Source organism: Xiphophorus hellerii, chromosome 15, assembly GCF_003331165.1.
Source record: "Xiphophorus hellerii strain 12219 chromosome 15, Xiphophorus_hellerii-4.1, whole genome shotgun sequence".
NCBI classification, from domain to species: Eukaryota; Metazoa; Chordata; class Actinopteri; order Cyprinodontiformes; family Poeciliidae; genus Xiphophorus; species Xiphophorus hellerii.
Window position 1 is genome coordinate 23,772,284 of NC_045686.1, and position 27,858 is coordinate 23,800,141.

Here is a 27,858-nt window from a genome sequence, read left to right on the forward strand (position 1 = left end):
TTGTCCTTACACATTTGTTGTCAAGAAATGTATGTTTAGTTTTTCCTTTCCTTTATACATGTGCTGTCATCAAAAAATGTATATTAATTTTACTTTTCCTTAAATGTGTTTTTGTCAAGAAATGTAGATATTTTGTTTTGTCTTTTCCTTATACAAGCCCTCCTTCTTTTGTCATTGCCTCCTCTCCTTTTTCTACTGTCCTTTTTCTACTTCTCCGTGTGCATCTTTATGTTAATGAGGAGAGCTGCCTTCCAGCTCCTACTATTGGCCAATAGAGCTTTGGAACCAACGTCACTGCGTAAGACATTGTGGGGCGTTTACGTCTCGCGCAGTCGCTCGGTGCCATCTTTACAGGCCACAGACCAAAACAAACTTTATCCCGGTGTTTTTATTGTGTTACCAGCCGCAGTGAAGTTAGTTTCAAGTTGGATATTGGATATTCCAAGTGCCGAAGACTTGACAGGTCTGCTCACTTCAGTACCTTGGCCATCAAACAGAACCTGGATATTCCAATATCCGCAGAGCAAGCAGCGTTTAGCTCAAGGTTGATCCGATATATGAACGCTAATTTCGGCCAACCGTTCTCTACCGCTCCCTCCTGAAGCGCTTGGAGGTTCACTTAGGGACTGTCAACAAATTTCCGGACCAAACACTCCTGTCAAACAAATGTTAATAAATGCCTTGCCCTGTGACCAACTGATACAAAAAAGTGGTAATTCATGCTCTTAAATGAGACAGTATCCTCTACTAAAATTTCTAGTCATATTCAATAGTTTAATTAATTTTAATATTAATTAATATAATTTTTTCTTCAATAGCTTCCATATAGTGTATCCCATTGACTAAAAATCAATGTGAAATTGTTCTACTAAACTGTATAGATGAGGCACACACATTTTTATTCCATTTTAACTAATTTTTTATTTTTGTTACCTATTTTTTTAGTTTAAATTTAGTATTTTTCTTCAATAGCTTCTAAGTCATGTGACCCATTAACGCAAAATCAGTGTGAAATTATTACAAAACAAAATATCTACTTTTCTTGACAGAAACGCATGTGACATACATAGCTAACATTGCTACTTGATTGTGCTATAAAATGACACTATGTGCTTAAAAGACACATCATTCTGCCCCCTTTAAAGAGATTGTTTGTTTCAAAAATACATTTGTTAAAAAAAATAATTTCTCAACCTGGTTTGTCCCCCACTGGAAAACATTGAGAATAAAGATGGAATATTTCTCGGTTTTCCTGTGTGAGATTGTGCTGCTGCAATAAAAGATTAATTTATGGTACAAATCTATGCCAAGCTATATATTCAGAGTTTATGGTACAGCACATAAAATAGATATAAAGTAAAAAGCTGTCTCTTTAGGTTTAGCTCATCAACTTATAATGTTCCACTATAAACTGGTTTTCAGTGAAGCAACATGTAATGAATATAGATATTCTCCTCATCTTTAGAGTAAGTCTTAATATAGAATAATATACCATATTAACTGTGTAACACTAAGGGACAATAAAGAATTCAATGTTATTAGAAAGTCTAGACTTGACATATCTGCAACAAGTGCTTAAAAAGTCAAATGTTTGACTCCATCATGAGATTCTACTGGAGTTTTCTTAAAGGATGGGGATCTTTAAGGCCTCAGTTAAAAAAAGTGGGACTTACAGCAATTTCTCTGCAGGCTGACATAGATATTCCAGTGCCTTCAATTTGCTTCAGTGCATATTCCTTCTCATCCTTCCTGTGGAGAGAAAACCAGAAAGAAGTGGAGGTGTTATTACTATTAGATGGCAGAGCAGCACAATGTTCTCATGTGAAAAAATCTGACATGAATGTGTTCATATACATTTTAACACTAAGAAATACAAATAAACACTTTATGAAAGAATGGCAGTTATGAGGGAATATTTTTGTAACATGAAGTAAAACTAAAAAAAAGAAAAGAAAAGTTGATTTTACATAATACTGCTCATTTAACTTCAGTGAGTTCTCCTGGGTTCCCTACATGGTGATCTGCTGTAGAATTCAGAACGTTCCACAGCAGAACCACAGCCCTGCAGAAATTTGTCCTTGATGCAAAGACAGAAACTCAAACTGCACGCTGGCCTGGCTGCAGCTCTCAGCTGGCACATTTCCCTTTTTTTCCCCATTTACCCTTGAGAATCAGATCTGTGCATGAAAATCAGTTAATAAGTGAAATGTGAGCCTGCAGGGCAGAGCAGAGTCTGCAGGCTAATAGCGATAGCTTCAACTGAGCAACCTCCCTGTGTTTAGGGCCACGGGTTGGAGAGGCAGACTGGAGAAAATCATGGCCAAAGGGAGACACGGCCCTGTTAAAACCTACGCTGAGAGGCGTGATTAAAGCGTAAGCAGCATCCAGAGAGGACTTGACAGAGTGCGGAGCCCGCACAGATCAAACACTTCCTGGTAGTGCTCACATCAAACCCTCTCCAGCCTCATTTGCATCCCAGATGGACACGGTTTAAAAAAGGAGCTCTCAGGCACACTTGGCAGACGCTAACCGAGCAGCGCAGGCACTCGTCACATTTCAGCTTTTGGTCTGTAAACAAAATAGGTGCTTATCGTTTAAGCAAATTCAGACCATGAAGAACTTTATCAGGCACTCTGCAGGGCAAAAACACAGATACCCAGAGGTTCACTAGGAACTAAGGGATTTGTTGTTGTCTGTTGTATTCACCCATACATGGCTAAAAGCTACGTATCATTTTTGCAAGGAAAAATGTAACGACATATGTTTAGCTACAAGTCCAGCACAGCAACTTTTAAGATATGTTTTGAGGTTTTTTCCTTTAAAATTAATGTACTTTGATATAATACAGACTGGGTTATTCTTTACTATCGAAGGTAAACCAGACCAAACTTTTTTTGAATTAGTACAATTCTTTTTTCTAAATGCCAGAAAACGTAGTGAAACAATTTTAGAGATTTTTTTTTTTTTTACTTTCTGCGAATGTGTGGAATTTCAGTCATTTTAAACAATTAATGAGGTTATTTCTGACTAGATTTTTTTTTTAAATCACATTAAACAATTATTAAAGTCTACTCTTCAAATTTAATTACGGCAATACTAAAACTTGAATTTCTCAGTATGTTTTGCCTGCAAACAAAACAAAAATAACCCATTCTTCTGGGTCCTCAACTTTTTTCTTCAGTGAAAAAAGTTTTTCTTCACTATTCTTCAGTGAATAGAAACAAAGTGGGGTTTTTTTTAAAAACGGTACAGCTTTCACATACATCATACTTTACTTGTTCATGTGGGCACATTCTTCGAGTCACACTTTCCTAATCCTGTCTAACAGTTCATGAGCACAATTCCAAACTGAATGTACATTGAGGGACAATCTCTCAATTTCTTTTTGCACATTAAACCCTGCTCACACCTTGTTGAGCTCTGCCATCCCTCTTGTGGGACTAACTTGCTAAAGCAGCATATTGCTCTGGCTTTAGGCGTGAAGCGCACCGACGTTAAATAAAAAGCGTTGAATATCTTCATATTACCTAAGAAGGTGGATTAATTCGTTCCCAGTGTTCCACTCACAGGGGATGGCACCAGGAGTTTTCACTTTAATAATTTTTACAGGTTGGGTCCGGTGAGAACAGGTGATGCTTCCTTTCCCTGGAGCCTCCCCTGCTGCCACTGACAATCCAACCCAGGCTCAGGCTCCATCAGAGGAAACTAACTCCTGATACCACTGGCTAATGCTGACTTTTTTGTCCACTCCTATTTGGCCACAGTTCTTGCCTGCTAACAATCCATATTTAAAATGTAGCTAAAGAACAATATAAATTGTGAATGGCTGATTTCATTTGTACGTTACTTGTTAAAATCAATCAAATTTTCCAGAAACTTGCTATTAGTCATTTACAACTGTGTGAGTCTTACAAATGGGACTAAAATACAATACAAATATTCTTGACAATGCTATGCAAGTACATTACATCACACCTAAGATTTCAACATTTTTATGACCATTTATTGTCTATAAATCATGGCAACCCATAACTACAACAACAAAAAACTGACACAAATACATCCTGTATGTGCAAAAATATTTATAAACAAGTAGAGGAAATGCCAAAGTGTAGGCACAAATTAGGAGTAGACTGCAGTTTTCTGACAGATCAGTGATCTTTAAAAAAATAACAGAAAAAAAAAAAAACAGAGCTGCTCATTCCGATATTGGCCAATACCATTTTTTTTTTGTCTGAAAAGTCACAAAATATAACAATAAGGTCACTAAATTGGAAACAGTAGAGTGATTACTGTTAACCACATGACCTGGTGGGTGGGTCTGTCAGTCAGTCAGCCTTCTATCAGGGCAGAACAAAACGGGACAGTGGCTGATTTTCAGACCTTTGCAGATGTAGATAAGATCGGTGGAAAACATCGGTTTCACATCTAAGCATCGGCCAATCATAGATCTCTCAAAATGAAGGAGAGCAATTTATCGACCGGCCAATTTATCATTGCATCTCTACAAAATACACCGCAATATGCATTAATACAAACAATGAACACTCTCTTTGCACTACAGCAAAGGCAGTGTTCATATCCACAATCTTCCTTGTTTACACTCTCGGAGGGTTCAGCCAATCAGTGGCAAGGAAAACAAATGGATTGGTGGCTTTGCAAGCACCAGCCAATGATGTGTTGAGAAGCATTGCACCATTTCAACTTCCCATGGCTCCTGTGCCTTTTGAATATTTTACTTGTGCTTTATAAAAAAAATTCTGCAAATACAGAACCGTGAATAGGTGAGTGTCCACTAATCCAAAATATATGGTCATATGAACAGAAAAATGGTTCACCAGGCACAGATTCAACATTCCTCCACCAATATCTCAGTACCAGGAGCTACAATCTACAGAAAGCCTGTAGACTGAGCTGAACTGCAGAGAGCATCAGAGAGGACCAAAGGTTCAAACATCCCTCTGTCTAGCATTTGGCCAAAGGGGCTGGACAATAAATATGCCACCAGTTAGTAATTTAGAGAAAAACAACTATATTTTAGCATGCTCAAATAAAAATGTTTACTAAAGGGAGATTATGCTGCTGCATTTAAAAATATCTATTTTATGGCTTTAAACACATATTTACCAGAGGTGCTAACTAATTTATCTGCATCTGTATGCAACATTAGCAGGAATCTGGGCCCACCAGCGATCCATGGCCATGTGCGTACAGATACTTATAGGTTTTTCCAGGCATTAAGCTAATGGTACGACTCCATTTAATTCTGCCCAGAGTTATAATAACAGTTTAACAAGACTGAACTGATGAGCCAGACACCTGTAAACTGATGAACTGATTATTAAATATTCCTGTGAACTCATAAATAGACCTAATAATAGAAAATTTGGCTCTTTATTCTTTCGGCGCTCTTCTTATTCCGGCCTGATCATCGCCCTGCGGCAGAGTAAATATGGCTCCATTACACCACATGACATTTTTCCATTGCTACAAGGGCTAATCTTTATGGACCCTGGCAAACTGTTTTGATTCGCCTCGCTGATGAGAGCTTTTCTAAAAGCTACACAGCTGTTTCATATCTGTCTACTGTTGACTTTTCTCAATTTCATCGACTCCAAAGTTCACATTCATGTTCATAATCATGTAAGTATATTTTCCAAACACTGTATTTCCTTGAAGGCAAAAAAAAAAAAAAAAAAAAAAAAACATTTCTTGGTTTTAGAGCTCTTGTGGTTTGAGTGATATTCTACGACTTAGAAATTCATTCACTCCTGGTCAAAATATTGAGACCTGGACAAATAAAGAGAAAATCATTCTTCCTTCTCCAGTCACATTGCTGGTTCACAGGCCTGAAATAGACCCAGTTTTGATTCATCCCTGAACTGCTTTAAGTTTATTTATGTAGATGGGAGCAAACTGCTTTTTACTTGCACTTTTACGTCAGAAGTGGCACTTTGTGGAGTTCAGGCAAGGAGGTCCTCAGTATGTTCTTTGCTTTGGGAATTGAAATCTCAGCGGCGGCTGTCACTAAGCCACTGCTGCAGGTATTTTGCAGTCAGTCAAGGACTACCGATCATCCTGCCTCCTCAAAAGTCAGTCGGGAGCCTTCAATAGCTTCCCCTCTCTGCCACAGCCTCTTTTACTTTAACCCTGCAAACTATTCCTCCAAATATGTAGAACATTTATAGTCTATGCAAACATTTGCGTATCATTTTCCTAGTTTTTGAAAAGCAATGATCTATTCTCTGAACTTTCTTTAGTTTAAAAAAAGAAATTGTAATAGTTTGATTTACCAATTTAAAACAAACTTGCTGTTAGTGATAGAAAATGTGTGTGCAATTGGTGAGTATGCAGCATGCACCTCCTAGTCATATTGTTATCACACAGAACTGTCAGAGTATGACAGGGGGGAAAGTAGCTGATCTTAACCTTTGTAAATAGCACTTACTGCCTGGTCTGCCATGCTATTTCCGCCTCTATGCTGAAGGGTCAGAGTGATTCACCTCTTGGCTAGCATACAAATGTCAAATAAAAGCCCACAAGGAGGTAGAAACGGGGTTTGGGTAAGTACTGACAGTAGGAACAGTTGAGCAGAAATGTAAACATCCCATTTGCTGTGATGCTGGGCTTGTCTTCTGCTTCACACGGATTGTCAAAAATAAAAGGAGCCCCTAATAACCTAGTGTGTCTGTAAACAAAGTTCGGTATTGCTCACTGTTAAAGCTGGGGCCACCGCAACCCCGCCAAGTGTCGCAAGCAGCCCCCTACGGAGCGCCGCAGCACACCGAGCTACCTACGCCGCCACGCTTTCTAAGAGATAACCAGCAGCCGTGGTTTCAATGCTGCTGTTTGGGGGTGTTGGGAGAGAAGTTGAGGAGGAGGAAAGAGAGGAAGTATGCGCGTGTGTGTATACGTGAGTGTGAGTGCGCGTGAGTGTAGAGGGGGACCGTTGGTGAGTGAATGCGTGCGTTACATGAAAACAAAAACACAGACACACACACACACACGCAGAAGGATATCGCTTCGGGGAGGTTCAAATCTAACGCTGCGTTCAACACACAAGCGGTACTCGCGGTCCCAAAATGCATCCTGCAATGGGCTGAATCTCAGAACAAACAATACCGATCACGGTTATCTTACCCGTCTTTGCGCTTAGCTTTATAAACGTGCCCGTAGGTGCCTCGACCCACTTTGCAACCTTCATATTCGAACAGATCTTCTACTCTCTCCCTCTCGGCTGCCAGCTTTGTTTTGAAGTCGTAATCCATTTTAACCCATAAATACGTCTTAAATTACAATAAAATAAAATATTAATTATTACATGCATTAATTAAATAATCTGGTCGTTTTATTCCCCCACCATTTCCTTGTTTGGGATTTTGGTCTGCTCCGCTTAATGTTCACTGGCTCGTTGACGTTTCTAATTGGGGCGCGTGGGTTTCTGGGAAAAGCAGTCCTTCTGGGCAGTCGCCACCGCTCTCAAACTATCAAACTGAAGACGCAAAAAACTACAACCCGCCTTACTCGCTGCGGTTTAGTGCACTTTGCGTACCCCTGAGCGCTGTTCAAAAATGCAGCTCGGACATTTGAGTTCATGGATAGCTTCAGTTTTTTAAATAACCAAATATATCATATTTTATATATATATCATATATATATATATATAAGGTTAAGATGTGTATATATATATATATATATATATATATATATATATATATATATATATATATATATATATATATATATATTTGGTTATATTATATTTTGGTTATTTGTATGCAATTTCCAGTAAGTTTCATAGCATCCAATCGATGCCTTACATAAGCCGCAGCCAAATGTTATCAACTGGGTAAAATGTACAAATAGCAAGCAATCATTTCTCAATAGCCGAGGACCTTCTTTGCATAGAACTGTGGGCCGCCTTTTACCACAGCAGAAAGTGTCAATGTCTCAATAATGTTCCATGTTTCCCTGAACATCAGGAACAGCTTGACAGTACTACTCATGCTGTTCACAAGTCAGTTTATTGTCTGCTGAGGCATGGCATCCCACTCTTCTTGAAACGTGGCCTTCAGAGTTAGAGTTGTTTCTCTGGGTTTCATATGGGACTCAGGTCTGGAGAAATTGCAGGTCACTCCGTACGAGGAACCCCAGTCTCCAGTGGCCATGATGATTTGGAGCATTTTCAGCCATGAATGTGAAATGAGGCCTGTGTTGTTCATGCAGTGACTGGATGCACAAAGTTATTCAGGAAGTCCAGGCTTGTCATTGTACCATTCTCAAACTGTAGGGCAGAATATGTAGCAGTGTACCTGCTTACACTGCAACAGTGGTGGTGTCTGGTAACAACAGCAGCTGTTGTTACCAGCGTTCACCTTGACATCTCCAACATTATCATTTCTGCTCAGTAATAAATCATTTTAATTTTATTTTTAAAATGTGATTATTAAAATACTAAAATACTGTTTTAGCTCATTATATATATATGTGTATATATATATATATATATATATATATATATATATATATATATATATATATATATATATAGGTGTGTGAGGATGTGTATTTCTTCTTAATGCTTAGTCAATATCTAAAATGACTGGGTATAATAAAACGCCTTTTTAAATGTATGCAATGATATGTGATACTCCAATTAAACTTAAGCTGAACATTAATAATGAGTTTTGCATGGATAAAAAAATTTATATTTTCTGACCTAGAAAACATGCATATGGTGTTCAAGAATATTTAATTTGTTTATTAAAATACTGTTTTAGCTCAGTTCAAAATATTGCTTTTTCTTGTTCCCATTATAGTTCGCACTAAAAACATTCACAACTTTTTTATATAACAAAAAAGTTTTACAAATTCAAATAAAAAGAATCATAGAATTATCAAATAGTAATGCCCAATATTTGATATTATGCCATATGAAAACAATAAATCCCCATTGTGTCGTAATTTTTAGTACCTGCACGTGAGGAAACCTTTCTCTGCCATAAGTGACATGTCCTTGGACCAATCAGAAACCACAAGAAGTGGCCCTGCTGTCAGATTGGCTCGACGCAGTAGTGACGTAATGAAGCTTTGGTATAAAATCAACACACGCACTTCATTCAGCGCTTTACACAGTATGGCCGGCGATATTAGCTAGCACTCGCTTACGGTATTCTCTGCAAAAGGGAAGGCGGTAACTCAAGATAATTAACACCTGGATTGCTTAAAGGACTGTACCTCAATAAATTATAACTAACCGAGGAAGGATTAAATAAGCTGTAAACGTTGTAACTGACGTTCTAATAATTCTGTTGGGTGTCTGTTGTCTCATGATGGAGGATAACGGTGCACATTTCTTCGAGGGGACCGAGAAGCTGCTGGAGGTGTGGTTCTCTCGCCAGGACGAGACCAAAGGGACCGGGGACCTCCGCACCATCCCGAGGTTTGAGTCTTTTCCTTGTCTGCACTGTCATGTCATGTAGTGTCGCCTATTGCGGTAAACTTCAGGTATTGTGTGACATGTATTTAATAATATGTTATAAAGTCCAGGCTCCTAGATACTTTCACTGGTTTACCCGAATCTGGCCTGCTGAGAACCGAAGCAGTTTCTGGCCTTACAGCCCCCCACCAGCGAGTTAGCTAACACCACTCTGGAAAATGGTCACCTCCCCCTTTAACTGTGCTACTCTGAGGATGACTCATTCATTCGTCGTACTTTAAGTTTATCAGTTCTTCCTATTCCATTACTTGATGCTTTAGGGTTCGTAATTGATATTTTCTGTCGTGTTTAGAAATACGTAGACTAGCAGGTGGGCAAGCGGTTATTAGCTGAGTAACTCATGCTACTTCTTAAAAAAAAGAGTATCAACATCTTTTAAGCGCTGTCCTGCTGACTTTATTGGCCTTTATTGGGATCTTACAGGATCTAAATGCTGTGCCATTTAGGTGACTGATTCGCCCGTCACTGACATGTGTCAGTCAGTTTTTGCTGCCAAAATTAGGCGGGCTTGATGAATTTTCTTAACCCTTTACCGACGCTCATGACTCCGAAGTTGGTATCAGATTCGGAGCTTTTGAATTTCAGCATTCATTAAAGCGTCATCATGCTGCTTTTAAGGGAATCTGGGTTTCGCTTATCTAGGATTAGGTCATTTGTGAAAGTTGAAAAATATGAATTTGTCGAAACACGAATAGATTATTTTACATTAGTGAGACGCATTGTTTTTGGTAAATACAGTGAAAGTGTGAAACATGTCATAACGTGCTGCACTACGGATCTATTTAGTGTAGAATAACCCAGTATAACTTTGACCAAAGTATTGCACTTTTCAAGTAAGACTCTAAATTAAGATTGTACTGATCAGAGGTAGTTCAGGTTCCTTTAAAAGTGTTGAAATAGCCCTTTACTGACGTGACAAAACTGATACCAACTTCAGCGTCGTGTCGTTGCTCGTATACTTGTGTCGCTTTGCTGTCTGTCTGCATGGCTGGGTTGAATACATTCGAGTAGCGGGGGGGGGGGGGAAAGCAAACTCCATTTTTGTCTTGTAATAAAACTGTTAAACTGTAGCTGCGTTTGTCGTTGAGTTCATTTCTCTATGCGTCATTCAACAACGAGGAGGGAGGGGAGCGTGAAGCATGTGGTCGGCCTTCGCTTGACTCGGTAGCATGGCCACTGCTGCGCTCACCGTTCTAAGAACTGCTTCTGGACAGTTTCATCAGATGCATCCTTTTCTTGGACAGGCTGAATAACTGGGTTCCGTTCTTCAGGTGAATTCTGTCAGGTGGGAAGCGCAGAGAGACATTGATTGGGTCATCAGTTTTTGTTGTTGTAGGGTTTAGGTCTCGAATTAAGCGTTTCTGTCCAGTCATCTGCAGTCCCGAATATTGACTTTTGTTGTTTTGTAAAAAAAAAAAAAAAAAAATCCCTACGGGTCCCTGCACGAGTCACGTTTCCAGCCATGAGGACGCTCCCCTCCCCAGTCCTCCGATTGGCTCAAGGGTTCTACACTCTGATTTGCTCAGTGGCCCTCGGCTGCATTTGAATAGGATGATGGGAGGTTCACAAAGATCCATGTGGTGGATGTAAAAGACTGTTGACCTTTGCCCTGGTTCAGTTCAAGAAAATTCACTCCTTACATGTGCCTCAAAAGGTTATGTAAAAAAAAAAAAATTGATCATAGACACAGCAGGTGAGCAGAATAGTGATTGATACGTCTGATCAGAATGGGCCTGTTTTGGTTTTGAACAGCTGTGAAAGCTGGTCTGCAGCTCAAACTGTTTGCTGCACCTAATGAATGAGAGAAAAGGGATTATCACTGTTTTCAGCCTATAAACACACTTTTTGATTTTAAAGAAATGAAAGTGGTGCCTATATATTAAAGCATAACATATAGGTGGAGGGATATTACAACTTTTATATTAAAAGATCCTGCAGTCTCACTGGATGTGTTGCATTTATTCCCCTTTTTGTTTTCTACTCTCCAGAAAAATGAAACGTTCAGGTCTCAAAGAAAAATGTGTGTTTTGGAAAAAGTCTGATTGGTGGAATAATTTAGGTTCTATAATATGACAACCCCTGTGTGTGTGTGTGTGTGTGTGTGTGTGGCCAGTGGTGCGATTGAGGAGCGGCATTAATTTACAGCAAAAGGACAGATTAGCGGCTTACGGGGACCCAGTCAGTGGATCAAGCCCGCTGGACATCAGCCAGTGTCCAAATAAGTCCACAAGGGCATCTGAGTGACCGGCGGGGCCGTTGCTCAGATTACCTCCGCTGTCAGGCCTCAGATCTTATGGTCTGCTGCTGGTGACTGCAGGGCAACTTTCCCAAAGGCAACATGGTGTCAAACTTTAGATTTAGGTCTGTGTGTACCTGTTGATTGGGTGAAGACAAGCAGGTCCTGGTAGTTCCCGGTTCTTTTCTTTGAGGAAATGGGATCGCGCTCTGAAATAGCCTTTGGTGTGCATGTCGCTGTGAAACGGGAGCTGCCTCAGGTTTCTGGTAACATTGTTGCAATGGGCCCAGGAAGGCATGTTGCTACAGCCCTCCCATGTGTTTTTGTGTGAAATGGCGGCCCTTAGCACCATCCTGTAGAGCCGACAGTCACACTTGTTTGACCTAAATGCTTTGCAAAGCAAGCATGCAGCCTGCTGTTGGAATATCTCAATGAAGCTGACTGCTTTTCATCACTCCAAGCCTTAATCTGTTGCTGGAGATGATCAGAAAGACAACTGAGTCAAGATGGCTTCAAGATCCCCCCTTCCCACCCTGCAGTCAGAATTCCTAAGTCATATTTGTAGGGAAGAGAAAACGGTGTAAAAATATGTTCTCTTGTAAAACAACTTTTAAAAAAAAAAAAAAAGCATGGAAATTCACACAATCCCCACTTTTTTTTGTCCTAATGCATAATTATGAGATTATTTCTCTGCAAATATGGTGAAAAACATTGGGTTTGAGTGACTAAGTCCCAACTGCAGGTATTTCTGTATATCTTTCTTCTACCACACTGCTGCTTCAGCCTTACCTGATATTGTATTCCACGATCAATATGGGGGTAACAAAATTTGAGCTATTCAAGTTGGTTAAAAGAATGGAAAAACATTTTTCTCTTTTTAATTCCATATGTAGATTTTAAAAGGAATTTTACTGAGGAAAACATACAAAGTTGCTCTGAAATATTTCTAAAGTAGCACCACAAAATCAGTGATTTTTGATTGCAAGAAAAAGAAAATCACAAAAGCAGTCATGAAGTCCTGCCGGGACTGAATAAATTATTTTACTTGCCACAAACGTCTCAAGTGTCTGATTTGTGAGCCGACAAGTGTGCATCGAGATTCCACCCACATGACAACAGGACTACGTGAGCATAGTTTTTATTTTGCTTCCTGATCTCCTGTATAATTTTGTAAACTGTAAAATGAACCTTTAAATGCACCTTCAACAATATTAGCAACGCACCAAGAAATCGTTTGGTGACTGACATTGGATAATTATTTTTCCCACTTCTGGTGAACACACTGCTAAAAACTTAAGACCAGTTTTTCTTTTTTTTTTTCTTTTTTTTAATCAGGCAGAGCAGAGGACAGATCGGTGTAGAAATTGTGACTGCAGGAAGATTTAGTGAGTTTTTTCCAGTATGTTTTAAAATGAATTCTGAATATTTCCTTATCAAATATCTTTTATTATTATTATTATTATTTTGGATGAGTGAGTTAGTTAGCGGTTACCAGGAAGGCTGAGTGGACTACATCAAGTCGCTCTGTTTTCTCCTCTTCGTGTGTGTGTGTGTGTGTGTGTCTGGTCAGAGCATGCTGCTGTGAGACTGTCCTACTGGCTAAATATTACATTAGCATAAAAAATACAACTTCAGGACTCTCAAACTATATTAGCCAAAGCGCATTGCACTCAAACAGTCCTTTGTGATATAAATATTTCACACACTAATATTGCGGTTACAATGTATTTTCAATATATGTTGTACAGCCCGAGCAATTCCCCTTCCTGGCAAAAATGGACAGTCGGTGGGGGTTACAGTTTTATCACAATGTTTTATGGTACTATTGTGATGATAATAAAAGTGACAATAAGAACTATTTACTGGCTTGCCCACAGACACAAATACTGTTGTTGGAAAAACATTCTAATGTATGTGATTTTTATATCACTAACCTGATCACATCATTTAATCATATTTTCAAATTTAGTAATACTTATTGAACTCAAGCAATACAGACTTTTTTTAAACATTGTTTATTTTGATTTAACATGACATGAAATCAAGATTCTTAAATTTCTCATGATAAACAATACAATGAATACCCACCCCGGTCGACTGCATCAAGTTGTTAACTTGGCAGCAGCCCCTCACACCGAGCAGTGACGTGCATGGCGGAGGGGGTCAGTTAACGGCAAGAAATCCTGAACAGAACCAGAGCAGAAGTACAAAAACACAGCAGCACTGAACTAGCTGTACTTCCCATGCTGAAGACAAAGTAAAGAGTTACTGACAGCAGCTCCTCTAAGTGACTTCATCTCAAAGTGAAACCTAGCTAAACATAGAACCACTTTTCCACACGATCACAAAGCCAAAGTTTTGTCCCCTTCCTATAAAACTGTTCTACGTCAGGAATTGCAACACCTCAGCCACTGTTTGTACTGTGGATTAACTGGATAACTTGAAACATAATATGATCTACGTTGTTGTTGGGCATTGAAAGAGACAAATGAATCTTTTAACGGAGTAGTTCCTGCATGTGTTCATTCAGACTAAACCATTGACCTATTGATTACATATTATGGGTGGGAATTTATTGTGTAACATACCATTTATTTAGAAGATTTTACACACATTTTGATTTATTGTCTTGATGTGCATTAATGTTAAAATAAACAAAACAACATTACTGGAAACTTTCACATTTATTTTCTCCACTTTCTTCCACAAATATTAGTAAATTTGAAAATGTGATTAAATGTAGTTACTGCGTGCCGTTTGGTACGAATCATGCTGTAATTGGCATCCTGAAGAAGCCGATTTAAAATTGGAACATTTTTCAAAGAACAGTATTTGTTTGATTTTATGAATGCTAATAATCCTAAAAACATAACACAAAAAACACCTGTAATATAGGGTTTCCCCCAGTGTTTTATAAGCCTCGCGGGCCACCAGGCTTTTCTTGTTCCCCCACCAGGCTAAGCATTGCTTATTTAATTAAGTATTTTTAATATGTTAGCATTTTTTAAGACTTTATTGTTCAGGTATTAATCTTCCAATGGCACGTAATTATCAAGTGATATTTGAAAATTTTATGTCAACTTTAAACATTTAACTGAAAAACACAATGGGCTGCTAGATGAATGACTGCCCTAGCCCCCAACCACCAGGCTTAGCAAGTTTTCTGGCAGAAAACCTTGTGTGATAGTTTTTCATCATCGTTTGTATTATCACAATGGTACCACAAAATATTGTAATCAAATTCTAGGTCCATATCGCCCATCCCTTCTACAGATCAGCTGTTGATCTGATTTATTGTGGCATAAACAAATGTTGTTCAGTAGCATTACATTATTAAGTCTAGTAATGGACATAATAGAGGTTTATTATTATTCCTGTGGTTCAGCTAATAAATTCCCTTTTTTCATGCTGGAAAAGCAAACAATAGGTTCTCCAGGAGAGATGTTCACCTCATCTGCAGACAGAAACTCATTCAAGTATGTGCTGATGCGAATCGGTGTGTGTGAGATGGAACGGTTACTAGCTGAGGGCCAGGGTAGCTGCTGGTACAGTCCCCATTGAGCGCAGCTCTTCTTTCTCTAGTGGCTGATGCCGAGCTGTGAATGGGCCCAGACTGTTCTTCCAAGGTTGTGTTGGAAAACGTGACGCAGCTGCTTTTTGCACTGCAGCTGTTTTTTTGTTTTTTTCCCCCCAGTCCTGGTGGGAGGGCAGGAGTAGCAGCAAGTATCAGTCCTCCTGTGGAGGAGGGTACAGCGTTTATCTCCTTTTTACTTGGCTATTAATTTCATATTGCTGGAATTTGTTATTCTCATGTAGGGTTTTCAGCCCACACAAAAGCACATTTTTGTAAATTACTGCAGTGATTAAAAATGGTCGACTGGTAGATATTGGATGTCTTGCAAACACTAGGTTCCCTTTGTACGACATATTTTAGGACAGGGGTCTGCAATGTTTGGATGCGTCCCTGCTCCAACACACCTGAATTTAATGACGTAAATGTGTAAAACACGCCGACATGCTAGGAAGGTGTTTTGGTTGAGGTGTGTTGGAACATTGGAGCGTTCAAACGCTGCAGGACTGGGAAGCTGTGCAGAGTAATCCTAACATCTATCCTCCTTCTCTTCTGTTTTCCAGGTTTGAGTGGGACAAACTTTTGGAAAATGTGCATTGTTTGATCATAAGTGTGACAAAGACTGACAAGCAGGAAGCTTATATACTCAGGTAAGAACGGCCTGTCCTCTCCAAACATCGTCTGGCTCAGTGGTGTCCAGTTCCAGCTCAATCACTTTCACTGATGGATTTCTCTGCTGCAGTAGTATATAATGAAGTTTTACTATTAAAGTTTTTTTCGTTTCTCTGCGCCACAGTGAGAGTAGCATGTTTGTCTCCAAGAGACGTTTCATTTTGAAGACATGTGGAACCACCCTCTTACTGCAAGCACTGGTGCCTCTGCTGGAGCTCGCCAGGGAGTACTGTGGCTTCAACGCCATCGAGGTTAGACACACACTGCCTTCATATGAAACTCATCACACTTCTGTATGTATGGGATGCTGGGGAAGACCCTTACCAAGGCTTTTATTAATTAATACAAACCTCAATGTATTTAAACTTGCCAGCTATTCTCTGTTTAAAGTCTAGACGTGAATACGTTTTGACCAACTTGCAGCTGATTCAGGATGTTGTCCTGCTGGAAGCTCAGCCTCCATGATGTGTTCAGGGTGAAGCCGTGTTGGCTTTCTGTACCGTTTAGGATTTCATGATACTGTTCTAACAAACCTCCAAGTCCAGAAACCAAAAAGATCCATTTGCGTTGGGTTTAGTTGCACTGAGGCGCTCAAATTACTGATTAAACCGGTTTCTGGATGTAATCAGTGGCACTAGGTTTTATTTAGTGGGAGCAACAAGGGATGAACTGAGATGCAAACTATATTTTTTCAGTTTTTTTTTTTGTTTGTTATTATACTACTTCGCTTCCACTTCACAAAATGTGGCTCTTTGTTAGTCCGTCACATAAGGTGTCATTGTGCAACATTGGGGGTTGCACAGTGACAGTAGTTGCATTTCCATTTACCGTGAAATTGTGCAAAAAAAGATTTTCACTAATCTTTTTTGCGTTGGGATGAGATTTTTTTCAGCTGTATTGAAATTTGTGTATTTTGCAAAACTAGTGGAAACACTTAATTTGCATCATGCTCTTTTATAGCCTCTGCTCTCCTTAAATAATGCATAGCTGGCTCCACCAGAACTATCAGAGCATCACAGTTCATCAAGGTTGACTTTGACATTTGAAACATGATAAATCCATAGTAAACTTGCAGCTGATTTTTATGAACTTATAACATGAACAGACTTATTACATAATTGCATTTTTTTTTCAACATAAGCAGAATATCAAAATGTTGAGCACATTTGTTATGGAAACGGCTAGTAAGTGGACAGTTTCACTGTGGGGTAACTTTTGGGTGGGTTTTGTTGCAGAATTTCTTCTATTCCCGTAAGAACTTCATGAAGCCGGCCCACCAGGAGTTCCCTCATCGAAACTTTCAGGAGGAAGTGGATTTTCTCAACCAAATTTTCCCAAGTACGTAAAGCAGATCTGACCAAGTGTAGTCATAAAATTCTGACAGTCTTCAATTCCAGTATAAACCCTGATTTCCTCTTCCTTCCAGACGGAGCAGCCTACTGCATGGGACGTTTGAACTCTGACTGCTGGTAAGTGTCCTGAAGCTGACTGGCTGGAACTAGAGTGTATGTCCAGTGTTGCTGCTTTCACTGGAAAGGCATTCAACAGAATTGAGTAAGCTCCCTCTGCCCTAAACGATGACACATAGAGCTTCTCAAGTTCATCTCTGAACAAATGAACCAGCTAGTTGTAGAGTCTGCTGTGTTGCTGCAGCATTTCTGATAACTACTGCCTCCTGGTGGTTGATGAGGTGTGTCCCTGGGGCTTTATTCCTTTAATGGCAGCACATTCAGAGGCATCAAGCCCCTCCCCTCTGGATTGTTTTGACCACTGTGTTGCCCTGCAGGTACCTGTTCACCCTGGATTTGCCAGAGTACTGGGAGAACAAGAAGGCCGATCAGACGCTGGAAGTTTTGATGAGCGACCTCGACCCAGCCATTATGGACCAGTTCTACATGAAAGACGGTGTTTCTGCAAGTGAGGTCACTCGTGTAAGTAACCTGAAGCAGCAGTGGCTGTTCGGAGCGACGGGGGAAGAGTCCTAATTAGAGATGCACCGATCTGATGTTAAAGGGACAGTATTATACAAGATCAACTTGTTTGAGCTTTACATCACGTTATCATAATATTCCCTCATCTAAAACATAATCTGCAGTGTTGCCTTGATTCTTTCATGCTTGTTTGAGAAATCCTTTAATCTCCATGGCAGTCTCTGAAAAAACACCTGGGTGAACCTAGCTCCGCCTTCGAGACGCAGCTCCTCCTCAGAACTGCAGGAGGAGCTGCGTTCTGAGCAGCTCCTGAAAGGCGGGAGCTGAAGCTGCTCCTGAAGCTGAGAGGCTGAAGCTTCTCAGCTTCAGCCTCACAGAGCAGTCCTACCCCACTCAGTTCCTTCAGACTAGCCAGCAGCAATTTGCAAACACCTACTTAAGCTACTTATCAATGTAACACTGGTAAAAATGTTGTTAAAGGGTTAATGTAGGAACAACGGTATGACGTCCTGAAGGAGGAGTTTTAGAAAGTGGAGTTTTTAAAGACAGAGACCCAATTTCAAGGCATGAAATATCAAAGTCAAATTTCTTAAGTCATATTTGATAAATATAGCATTTTTGTAATAACTAAAGGTATCATAATTACTTGATTGTGCTATAAAATGGCCTGAAAAATGCATAATATTGCCTCTTTAATATTTGTATTGGTCCCAGTATTGAAAAATTCCAGATTGGTTATCAGTGCCAAATCATACAGGCAGATCTATTCAATCATTATACTTAGAATTCCAAATTACACTTTCTGAACCATTTGAAAAAGATTTCTTTAGGTTTATTCTGAACATGTTAAACCAAGGTAGCCAACCTATTGTCAGTTTCTTTATTTCTTTTCCATTGGCTGTCATTCTCCTACCTGCACTGACTGAATAAATGCAAGTTGTTTTTACATGTTTAACCAAGCTTGTTGTAGCTGTTATGTATAGTGTGCTGTGCTGATGCAGAGTTATTAAATAAATTTGTAATTCAGTACATTTATGTATTGGTATTTAAAAGAAACCCTTCAAGTCTTTCAGCACAGTTTTTCTGTATGGGATCAGTATGGCCCAGAAATAAACCGCAGATATCGGTACCATAAGTGAAAACAGTGGATCAGTGCATCCCCAGTCCTAACCGTCTCCTCCCATTCTGCCCTCAGAGGAGTGGAATTCGTGACCTGATACCAGGTTCTGTGATCGACGCCACAATGTTCAACCCTTGTGGATACTCAATGAACGGAATGAAGACTGTGAGTTGCGACATCGCCGCCTTCTGCGCTGGCGGATGCGAGCCCGCGTCGGTAACGCTGCTGTTGTGTTTGTGGCGTGCAGGGAACTTACTGGACCATCCACATCACCCCGGAGCCAGAGTTCTCATACGTCAGCTTCGAGACCAACCTCTCCCAGACATCCTACGACGATCTGATCAGGAAGGTCGTTGATGTGTTCAAGCCAGGAAAATTTGTGACTACAGTTTTTGTCAACCAGGTGTGTGCAGCTGTAATGTCATTTAAGCCCGTTTTAATTAACTTCAGTTGACAGCTCATGTCATCTGGTGGCACATTAAAAACCCAACATTTTGGATTTCCATCCAGGTATATTGACATATCACTGAAACTAGGGCTCTTTTCTGAACAGGTCATTGTTGAACAGGTCAGAAACAACTTACTTAGTTAAATTAAAACAAAGTAAAGTATTATTTTAGTAATTGAGTAATGTGGTGATTATTCTGATGACTAATCAAATAATAAAATTGTCCTGTGCTGTTTTAGCTACTTAAGCTTGCACAAAAAATGTATGAAAGAAAATGCTGGTTAAAAACAACTAATTCCTATTTTAATGATAAAATAACCTTTAATTATTTAGTATGCAGTACAATTCAAACATTACTTTTATTCCCTACTTTGAAGTATGGGGGAAAAAAAAAAAAATTAAGTTGCAAAAACAAATATTTCACTTTAATTAAAAAAATTAAAAGGCAAACTTAAACTGAGGAATTGTTAAATACTGGCTTTTATGTTATACGTCACTTTCAGTCTCAAGTTTGAAGTATGAAAAACTTAATAAAATTTTCTAATGTATTTTTCCTTTTTTCGCTCATTACTGTTATAGAGAAGTACAAATATTAGCCAGATTGTGTACAATCACAGAATTCTTTAGAAAAGGGAATAAAAATATCACCCAGTAGCAGCCACAAAATGAGTTTTAGCAACACGTAAATCTCATAAGTTTCTCGTTTTTTTAATGAGAGTTTTGTTTTTAGTGACTTTTACGTCTCATCATAGCGAGATGTTGCTGCTGAATTTTTTTTTTTTTAATAGAATAGAATAGAAGTACTTTATTCATCCCAGCAGGGAAATTACTTCGCAGTTACAGCATAGAGACAAGACACAATAACAACTACCACTGAGTAGTAGTTGTAGATAAAATAAAAATAAAATATAAAATGCTATAAATTGTAAAAATATGAATGCTGTTAATATAAAAGCAACTTAAGAGCAGTCCTTGCAAAGATAAAAAAAAATGCAGATATGTACAGTATATGTAAATATACTATATGTACAGCAAGTGTGCCACAGTGCATTGTGCAAAATTGGACTGATTAGTGCAGAACAATGATTTAGCTTTTATTGTACAGTGAGATGGCATGTGGCAGGAAGGATTTCCTGTATCTGTCCCTACGACAGCGGAGCTGGAGCAGCCTATGTGAGAAAGTTCTCCGCTGTCTGTCCACTATGTGGTGGAGAGGGTGCTGTTTATTGTCCATAATAGACAGAACCTTCTTCAGTGTCCTCCTCTCCACCACAGTTTCCAGGGACTCCAGCCTTAGTCCCAGTACAGAACCAGCTTTCCTGATGATTTTGTCCAGTCTATTAGAGTTGCTGGCTCTGATGCTGCTTCCCCAACACACAGCAGCAAAGAAGATGGCACCGGCAACAACACTGTGATAAAAGGTCTCCAACATCTTGCTGCACACTTTGAAGGATCTCAGCTTCCTTAAAAAATAGAGTCTGCTCATCCCCTTCTTGCACACAGCGTCAGTGTTAGATGCCCAGTCCAGTCTTTTGCCGATTACAACTCCCAGGTATTTGTAATCCTCCACCACTTCCCCTTTGATCTTCAGTGGCCGTGAAGATGTCTTCTTCCTTCTGAAGTCAATCACCATCTCTCTGGTCTTACTAATGTTGAGCCTCAGGTGATTCTGCTCAGACCACTCCACAAAGCTGTCCACCAGTGTCCTGTACTCCCTCTCCCCTCCATCCCCTATACACCCGACAACCGCTGAGTCATCAGAAAACTTCTGTAGGTGACATGACTCAGAGTTGTACTGGAAATCAGTGGTGTACAGGGTGAAGAGAAAGGGAGAAAGCACAGTTCCCTGTGGAGCTCCTACGTCACTGACCACTAGGTGGTTTGAACAACTTGGGGCAGTGTGGATGTGTGGGGGATGGTGGTGGCAGGGGAGTAGCAGGAGGTGAGCTAAACCTGGTTAAACTGGTTTGCTCTATCCAGGCTCCCAGATGTCTGTGTGTCTTTCCCATTCAACCCAGCGATTTGCTTCATTCCTTTCCACACATCTTTCACACTGTTCTGCTCGAGTTTGGACTCAAGCTTCCTCTTGTAGTTGTCCTTGCATGTCCTCAGTGTCTCTCTGAGTTCACGCTGGACTCTCCTCTGCTCCTCCTTATCTCCAGACCTGAAAGCCATCTTCTTTTTGTTTAGAAGTGCCTTCAGGTCACTGGTAATCCAGGGCTTGTTGTTGGAGAAGCAACGCATGGTCCGGGCTGGCATGACAGTGTCCTCACAGAATCTGATGTAGTCCGTGATGCAGTCAGACATGTTGTCGATGTCCTCCCCATGAGGCCCACAGAGCACATCCCAGTCTGTCGACCCAAAGCAGTCCTGCAGTGCCTCAGCTGCCTCCTGTGTCCACCTCCTCACCGTCCTGATGCGCACAGGCTGCCTACTCACTCGAGGGACATACTTGGGAGTCATCCTTACCAAGATGTGGTCCGACCTGCCAAGGGGGAGCAGGGCTGTGGCGCTATATGCATCTTTGGCATTAGCATACAGGAGATCCAGCATTTTGTTTTCCCTGGTGGGACAGTCAACATACTGCTGGAAGTTGTGTAGAGTTTTGTCCAATGAGGCATGGTTAAAGTCACCTGTGATGACCATGAAGGCGTCCGGGTGTTGAGTCTGGAGTTTGGCTGCGGTAGAGCTGATGACGTCATAGGCCACCGCTGCATCAGCTGATGGGGGAATGTAAACAGCGATCAAAATGGCGGACGTAAACTCCCTCGGTAAATAATACGGCCGCATTCCCACAGCCAGAAGTTCAATGTCCGGGCTACAAATCTGTTCCTTCACGTTAACATGACCGGGATTACACCACCTCTCACTCACATAAAGTGCAATCCCGCCGCCCTTCTTCTTCCGACACTTGGAAAAGTCCCTGTCCCCCCGCACCAAGGAAAATCCAGGGACCTCCACGCTGTAGTCCGGAATAAGCGAGTGTAGCCAGGTTTCCGTGAAGCAGAAGATACTGCACTCCCTGTACTCCTTCTGGGTTCTCACCAGCGCCGTGAGTTCGTCCGTCTTATTCCCCAAAGACCTCACGTTCCCCACAATAATTGCCGGTACCGCTGGTTTGTGCCGTCTCCTCTTCTCCCTCCGTTTAACTCCAGACCTGCAGCCCCAGCGTCTCCTCCGTAACTCCTCTGGGACCGCAGGCCTGTCTCCGGGCAGCAGCAGAGGCTTACACAGCGCAATCAGCTGTTCACGCGAGTAAACAATGCCGCTACTCCGTTCGGCGAGGTTCTCCGGTTCTCCGTAACAAAGAGTAGAAAAAGTAGCAGAAGAACGCGGAGAACAGCGACAGAACCACATCCAGCCATTGCGGAAAGCTTACCTTATGATCTATGGGTTCTTTAAGCACGGATCCTTAATCGGTTACAGCAAATATACACAGATTAACACACACGACGGGAGCTGTGTCTGCAAGCAGCCAGCTGTGCCGGCGCCAAAAAAAAAAAAAGCTGGCAGATAAACACTGCATAGTTTATGCATTCAGAATAAGGTTTAATATTTGGCTAGGTTGTCCTGTGGTCGGAAACGGAACATAATCAAATCCTCATATTGGAGGAAAAACTGTGGGACGCTTCCAAGCCTCAAAGCCCATCCCAACTAAAGTATGGGAGTGGTAGCATCATGTTGTGTGGACACTATTAATACAATGTGTAAAGTTCTGGTTTGATCTTTATATAATCAGGTCAGTCCCATCATTATTAAAAGCAAGTTCTGGTTTAATTGAGTTTATTTAAAATGGGACAATGTACAACATGCATTGTCCACTGAAGGAGAGATGTACAGCACCAGGTTATAGCTACTATCTGTAGTAGCATTAAAACATACAGTAGTATTAAAATTCAACATGTAACAGTACAAAACCTGAGGACAAATAAAAATAATGTCACCAAACAGACCATAAGAACAAAATAATAACAGTAGTCCCATCTACACACAGATAAATATGGGTAAATATGGACAATTATTTTGAGCATATTTTATGTGAATAAACTTGATGCAGAAGGAGCCACGGTTTTACTACACCAGAAAACTTACAGAAGTCTGTACTAGTAACATATCGATTGGCAATGTGTTCCAGAACTGTGATGTTGCACAAGAAAACCCTGACTTCCTAAAGGAAGTTCTACACTTTGGAATGCTACACTCACCCCTAGTGGTCCATCAAGTATAAATCAATTGTGTGTATATATAATGGCTCTTTGTTTCTTTGTATATTTTCACTCAATTCCACCCCCCCCCCCCCACCCCCACCCCTCCACAGAGCTCCAAGTGTCGCATTGTCTCCTCTCCCCCCCAGAAACTCGAGGGCTACAAGCGCCTTGACCGCCAGTTGGCTCAGTTCAACGATTACAATTTCGTCTTTACAAGCTACGCCAAGAACCGCCAGCAGAACCAGCAGAGCTGAGGGTTGAGGATGAAGAAGAGGCGCAAAAAGAAAGTTGGTGGCAGCTGCCGCTGTTGCTCGGGCGCCACATCCTCGCCCCTCCCCGCCTCCTCGGCGGCTGCCCGCCTCGCCCTGAGTTTACCCTCCAGTTTGAGTTGTTTGCGTTGTCGTAACTGTGACTTAAGTCTCTTGCATGAAAGCTCTTCTCGCTGTCTCGATATTCTAGCTCACTCTTGCTGTGATCCTGAGGTGCATGTAGAGGAATTAACCGTGCTCTGTTCCAGGCTGTCCATCAGCGCCCAGTACACCGGTCCCTTCCTGCAGGTCTCTCCCCTCATCCCCCACAGACAGGGCTTCCGCCCGCACTAGAGCAGGGCCCTGGCACGCTCAGACCGGCCCACCTCTTCACGGCTCAGTGGTCTTCCACTCTCTTCCCGCTCACTTGAGACGCATTGACCTTCCAAATTCTCAGATCTTTTGACTCAGTCAGGATGTTTTGAGTTTACACTAAAGTTGCATGATACTTTTTATTGCTGTACTGAGCACTGCAGCAGTGGATCTCTGCTTTGCTGGGCCATAAAGCATCACTTCATTTTTCAGTTTCTTGGTATCAGCTTTGTTTTTTTTTTTTTTCACAGTTTGCCCTCGTTGGGCTGATGTGATTTGGCCCACCGTCTGAATGTCCGTTTCCATGAAGAACAGCCTGGAGCGCGTTTGAGCTGAATGTCCGACTCCAGGAGAGCAGCCGGCGCAGTCACAATGCCCTCTGCTGACCAAACGTTTTCCAGTCCTTGCAGACCATGGAGCCGACCATCCTGGCTGCTACCGTGTCAAACGCTTTCAATGAATCAGACACATTTAGCCCAGTTGAACAGCAAAGCGGTTTTTTGTTGTTTTTTTTTTCTCTCTGTGTCCGTCCTCTCTGTCTCTTTCCGCCCCATACAGAAATCTGTAAAAGCACAATAGAGGCCCACCAGTCTGAGCATGCCAGGGTGAACCCGGATCATTCCACATATAACTCCTGGCTAAACTGCCATTTTATTAAATTGATTGTCTCCCCCCTAACTTTTGAATCAGTTAAAAATAGGACTTCCTAGCAGTTTTCTTTGTTTGGATGGCCGGTCCTTTTGTTCGTTGAGGGGGACGTCCAGTGACACTGTGGTGCATGTGACTTCTAGTACCGTGTTGCTTGACAGCCTAGTGCCACCTCTTCCTCGTTTTGTTCGTGCTTCACCTTCCAGCTGGAAGCACACATAGAAGCTGCTGCATCCTGACATGTTAAAGGGTTTTATTTTCTTTACTTTACGATATTTTGACGGGTTCAGTTAAGTTATAGTTTATCTTAAAGCTGCGGGGAAGTTCTTGGAGCAGGTTGGAGGGATTTCCTAACCCTCACTCTTCCTTAAGACTTCCCAACAGCTGCTGTGGGATTAAGAACATCTTAATGCTACTTTTTGGGGATCATTGCCATTTTGTTTTCTTTTTATACAGTGAAGTCAATTCATTGTTACAGTAAAATAATCAGAAAATTTTATACAAAGCATTTTGTATTTCTGCTGCGGACCAATTTTTCATTTCCTCTTTTGTGTTCAAATGTTAAAGCGGTTTCCCCAAACTAGTTTGTTCAGAAGTTAAGGGATGACTTTTTCTCTGTCTTTTTTTTTTTTTTTTTAAAGCCGACTAACTCTTGTGAATAAATAAATGTATGACTCTCCACTCCTTAAAGTTGGAGTGATTTCCCCCTCTGGGGTTGAGAGGGTGCAGTTATCTGGATCTGTCAGGATGTACTGAAGGAGACACTTTGCTGTTCTAATTTCTTTTGCAGTACTTTGGATGGTCAAGATGTGCTAAATATATCTGTGCTATGAGCTTGATGCTTCAATAAAAGATATTTACCTGTTCAATGACTCTGTTTGTTTTCATATACAGTACAGACCAAAAGTTTGGACACACCTTCTCATTGAATTCAATGAGAAGGTGTGTCCAAACTTTTGGTCTGAACTGAGTACAGACCAAAAGTTTGGACACACAGTTGTGTCCAAACTTTTGGTCTGTACTGTATGTGGAATTTTATCTGCTGAAGTTAAAATATTTCAGCTAGTACATGCCATATTACTGTGGTATCTAACAAAACCTGAACAGAAGTAGTTTGGTTTATGGAGGGTTGACCAAGTTAGCCCAATACAGTATTCAAAAGTAAAGACTTATGTCACTGCACCAAGTTCTGGTTCTGGTTATTTCTGTTAAAGGGAGTTTTTTTTCCCCTGCTGTCACCACAAGCATGCTCAGTATGAGGAATTGCTGTAAAGACAACATAACACCACAGCTGGTTCAGGAGGACTGGATGCTGCCAGCCCACAATTCAATGCAATCTGCTGGGTTTCCTTAGAAAACATTAACTAAACTTAATTAACCGTTTGATAAATGGGCTCTGTTAGCATGAATGCCTTTGAATTAACTTTTTTTTGGTGCTAAGTGGCTTGAGATGAGGTGTGAATTGCGCTGAAGCAGGAAGACACCAGTGCTACCAACTGCGCTACTCCCAGCTTGTTAATGAGAAGGATCATATCGCCCTCTGATGGACAGAATGTGAATAGTTCACTCTTTTCTGATAAAACAACATGTCTTTGTCTTCTTGGTATAAGGATCTGAACTGCAGTGGCAGAGTTCTGACTGCAGGTGGCAGTAACATACAGCGATATTAACCAAACGTATGAGCAAAGAAGGAGCATGTCAAGAAATTTTAAAACCTAGTTGGGAAAAGGAAAAAAAGTTAAATTCTTTTGGTTGGGAGATCTCATATAAATATTAGTCAAACAGTTCCTCTTTCACCAGTTCATCCGCCTCTATTTCCTAATAGTGTTGTTGATTTTACTTTGTTGAAGAAAAGGGAAAAAGAAACCTTTTAGATCCATATTCAGTACAATCATATTTAGACAATAAGTATTATGGATATGTCCAAGTTTATACAGATGCTTCAAAAAATTCAAATAGCAATTATGGGGTGTCTTTCATTGTTCCAGAATTTAGTATTGAAAAATGAAAAAGAATTACTGATGGAGTGTCAGTTTATGTAGGAGAGATGATGGGAATCATTTTGGCTTTAGGATGGATTGAGGAAGTTTGTCCACTGAGAAGTATAATATGTTTTGATTCAAGTTCATCCTTATATTCATTAAAAAGTATTCATTCTATTAGTAGACCAGACCTTATATTAGAGATTCAGTTATTAATCTATAGAATTCAGGCAATGGGTTTATTAGTTATTTTTACATGGATACCGTCACATGTAGAAATAAAAGGAAATGAGTTGGCAGACAAATATGCAAAACAAGCTACAAAAAATAGTTATATTGATATATTGGTACCATTCAGTAAAGAAGAAATCAAATCTATTATTAAACAAAAGGTAAAGGAAAGACGGCAGAAGCGGTGGGAAGAAGATAGAAGTGGTAGGTGGCTTTACAGTATTCAAAGAAAAGTTGGTGCAATGAGGAGAACAGGATGAAAAAGAAAAGAGGAAACCATAATATCCCGATTACGTTTTGGTCATACAGGGTTAAAAAGTACATTATTAAAAATGGGAAACATCCAACAGGAAATTGTGATTTTTGTCTACAAGAAGAGACAGTAAAACATGTTTTGTTGTTCTGTTCCAAATATTCTGTTGAGAGAAGGGAATTAGTATGTTGATTACGAGAAAATAAATTACAATTAAATATACAAGATATTTTGGAAAAAATTTCTACTTCTGAATATTTTTGTTATTTAATAAATTACCTTAAGAAAACGACATTTTTAGAAAGGTTATACGGTTTTTTTGTTGTTGTTTTTTGGGATGGGGGAGAATATATATGTAGCATATGTGGCCATCCACTCCATTCCAGTAGATGGCGGTAATGCACATCAGTAAGCTGCGTGCCAACCGCCATAAAAAAGA

The 27,858-nt window shown here is 40.4% G+C and overlaps 2 protein-coding genes across 2 annotated transcripts in view; one reads left to right on the top strand and one right to left on the bottom strand.

Annotated features, from left to right (window-relative positions):
* The window catches only part of cdk19 (cyclin dependent kinase 19), a 55,848-nt gene extending 48,425 nt beyond the window's left edge, over positions 1–7,423 (bottom strand). Inside the window, exons 1-2 of the mRNA XM_032586118.1 lie at positions 7,141–7,423; positions 1,674–1,749 (exon numbers count right to left, since the gene is read on the bottom strand). Coding sequence (XP_032442009.1) covers positions 1,674–1,749; positions 7,141–7,268 — 204 coding nt within the window. The 5' untranslated portion in view covers positions 7,269–7,423. The remainder of the gene's footprint in view (positions 1–1,673; positions 1,750–7,140) is intronic.
* Positions 7,424–9,110: 1,687 nt separating this feature from the next.
* Positions 9,111–24,095, top strand: amd1 (adenosylmethionine decarboxylase 1). Its single transcript, XM_032585816.1, has 9 exons — positions 9,111–9,442; positions 15,870–15,956; positions 16,103–16,229; positions 17,214–17,316; positions 17,405–17,447; positions 17,765–17,909; positions 19,105–19,194; positions 19,277–19,432; positions 23,796–24,095. The coding sequence occupies exons 1-9, from the start codon at positions 9,330–9,332 to the stop codon at positions 23,937–23,939; spliced, it is 1,008 nt and encodes a 335-aa protein (XP_032441707.1). The 5' UTR covers positions 9,111–9,329; the 3' UTR covers positions 23,940–24,095.
* Positions 24,096–27,858: the final 3,763 nt, after the last annotated feature.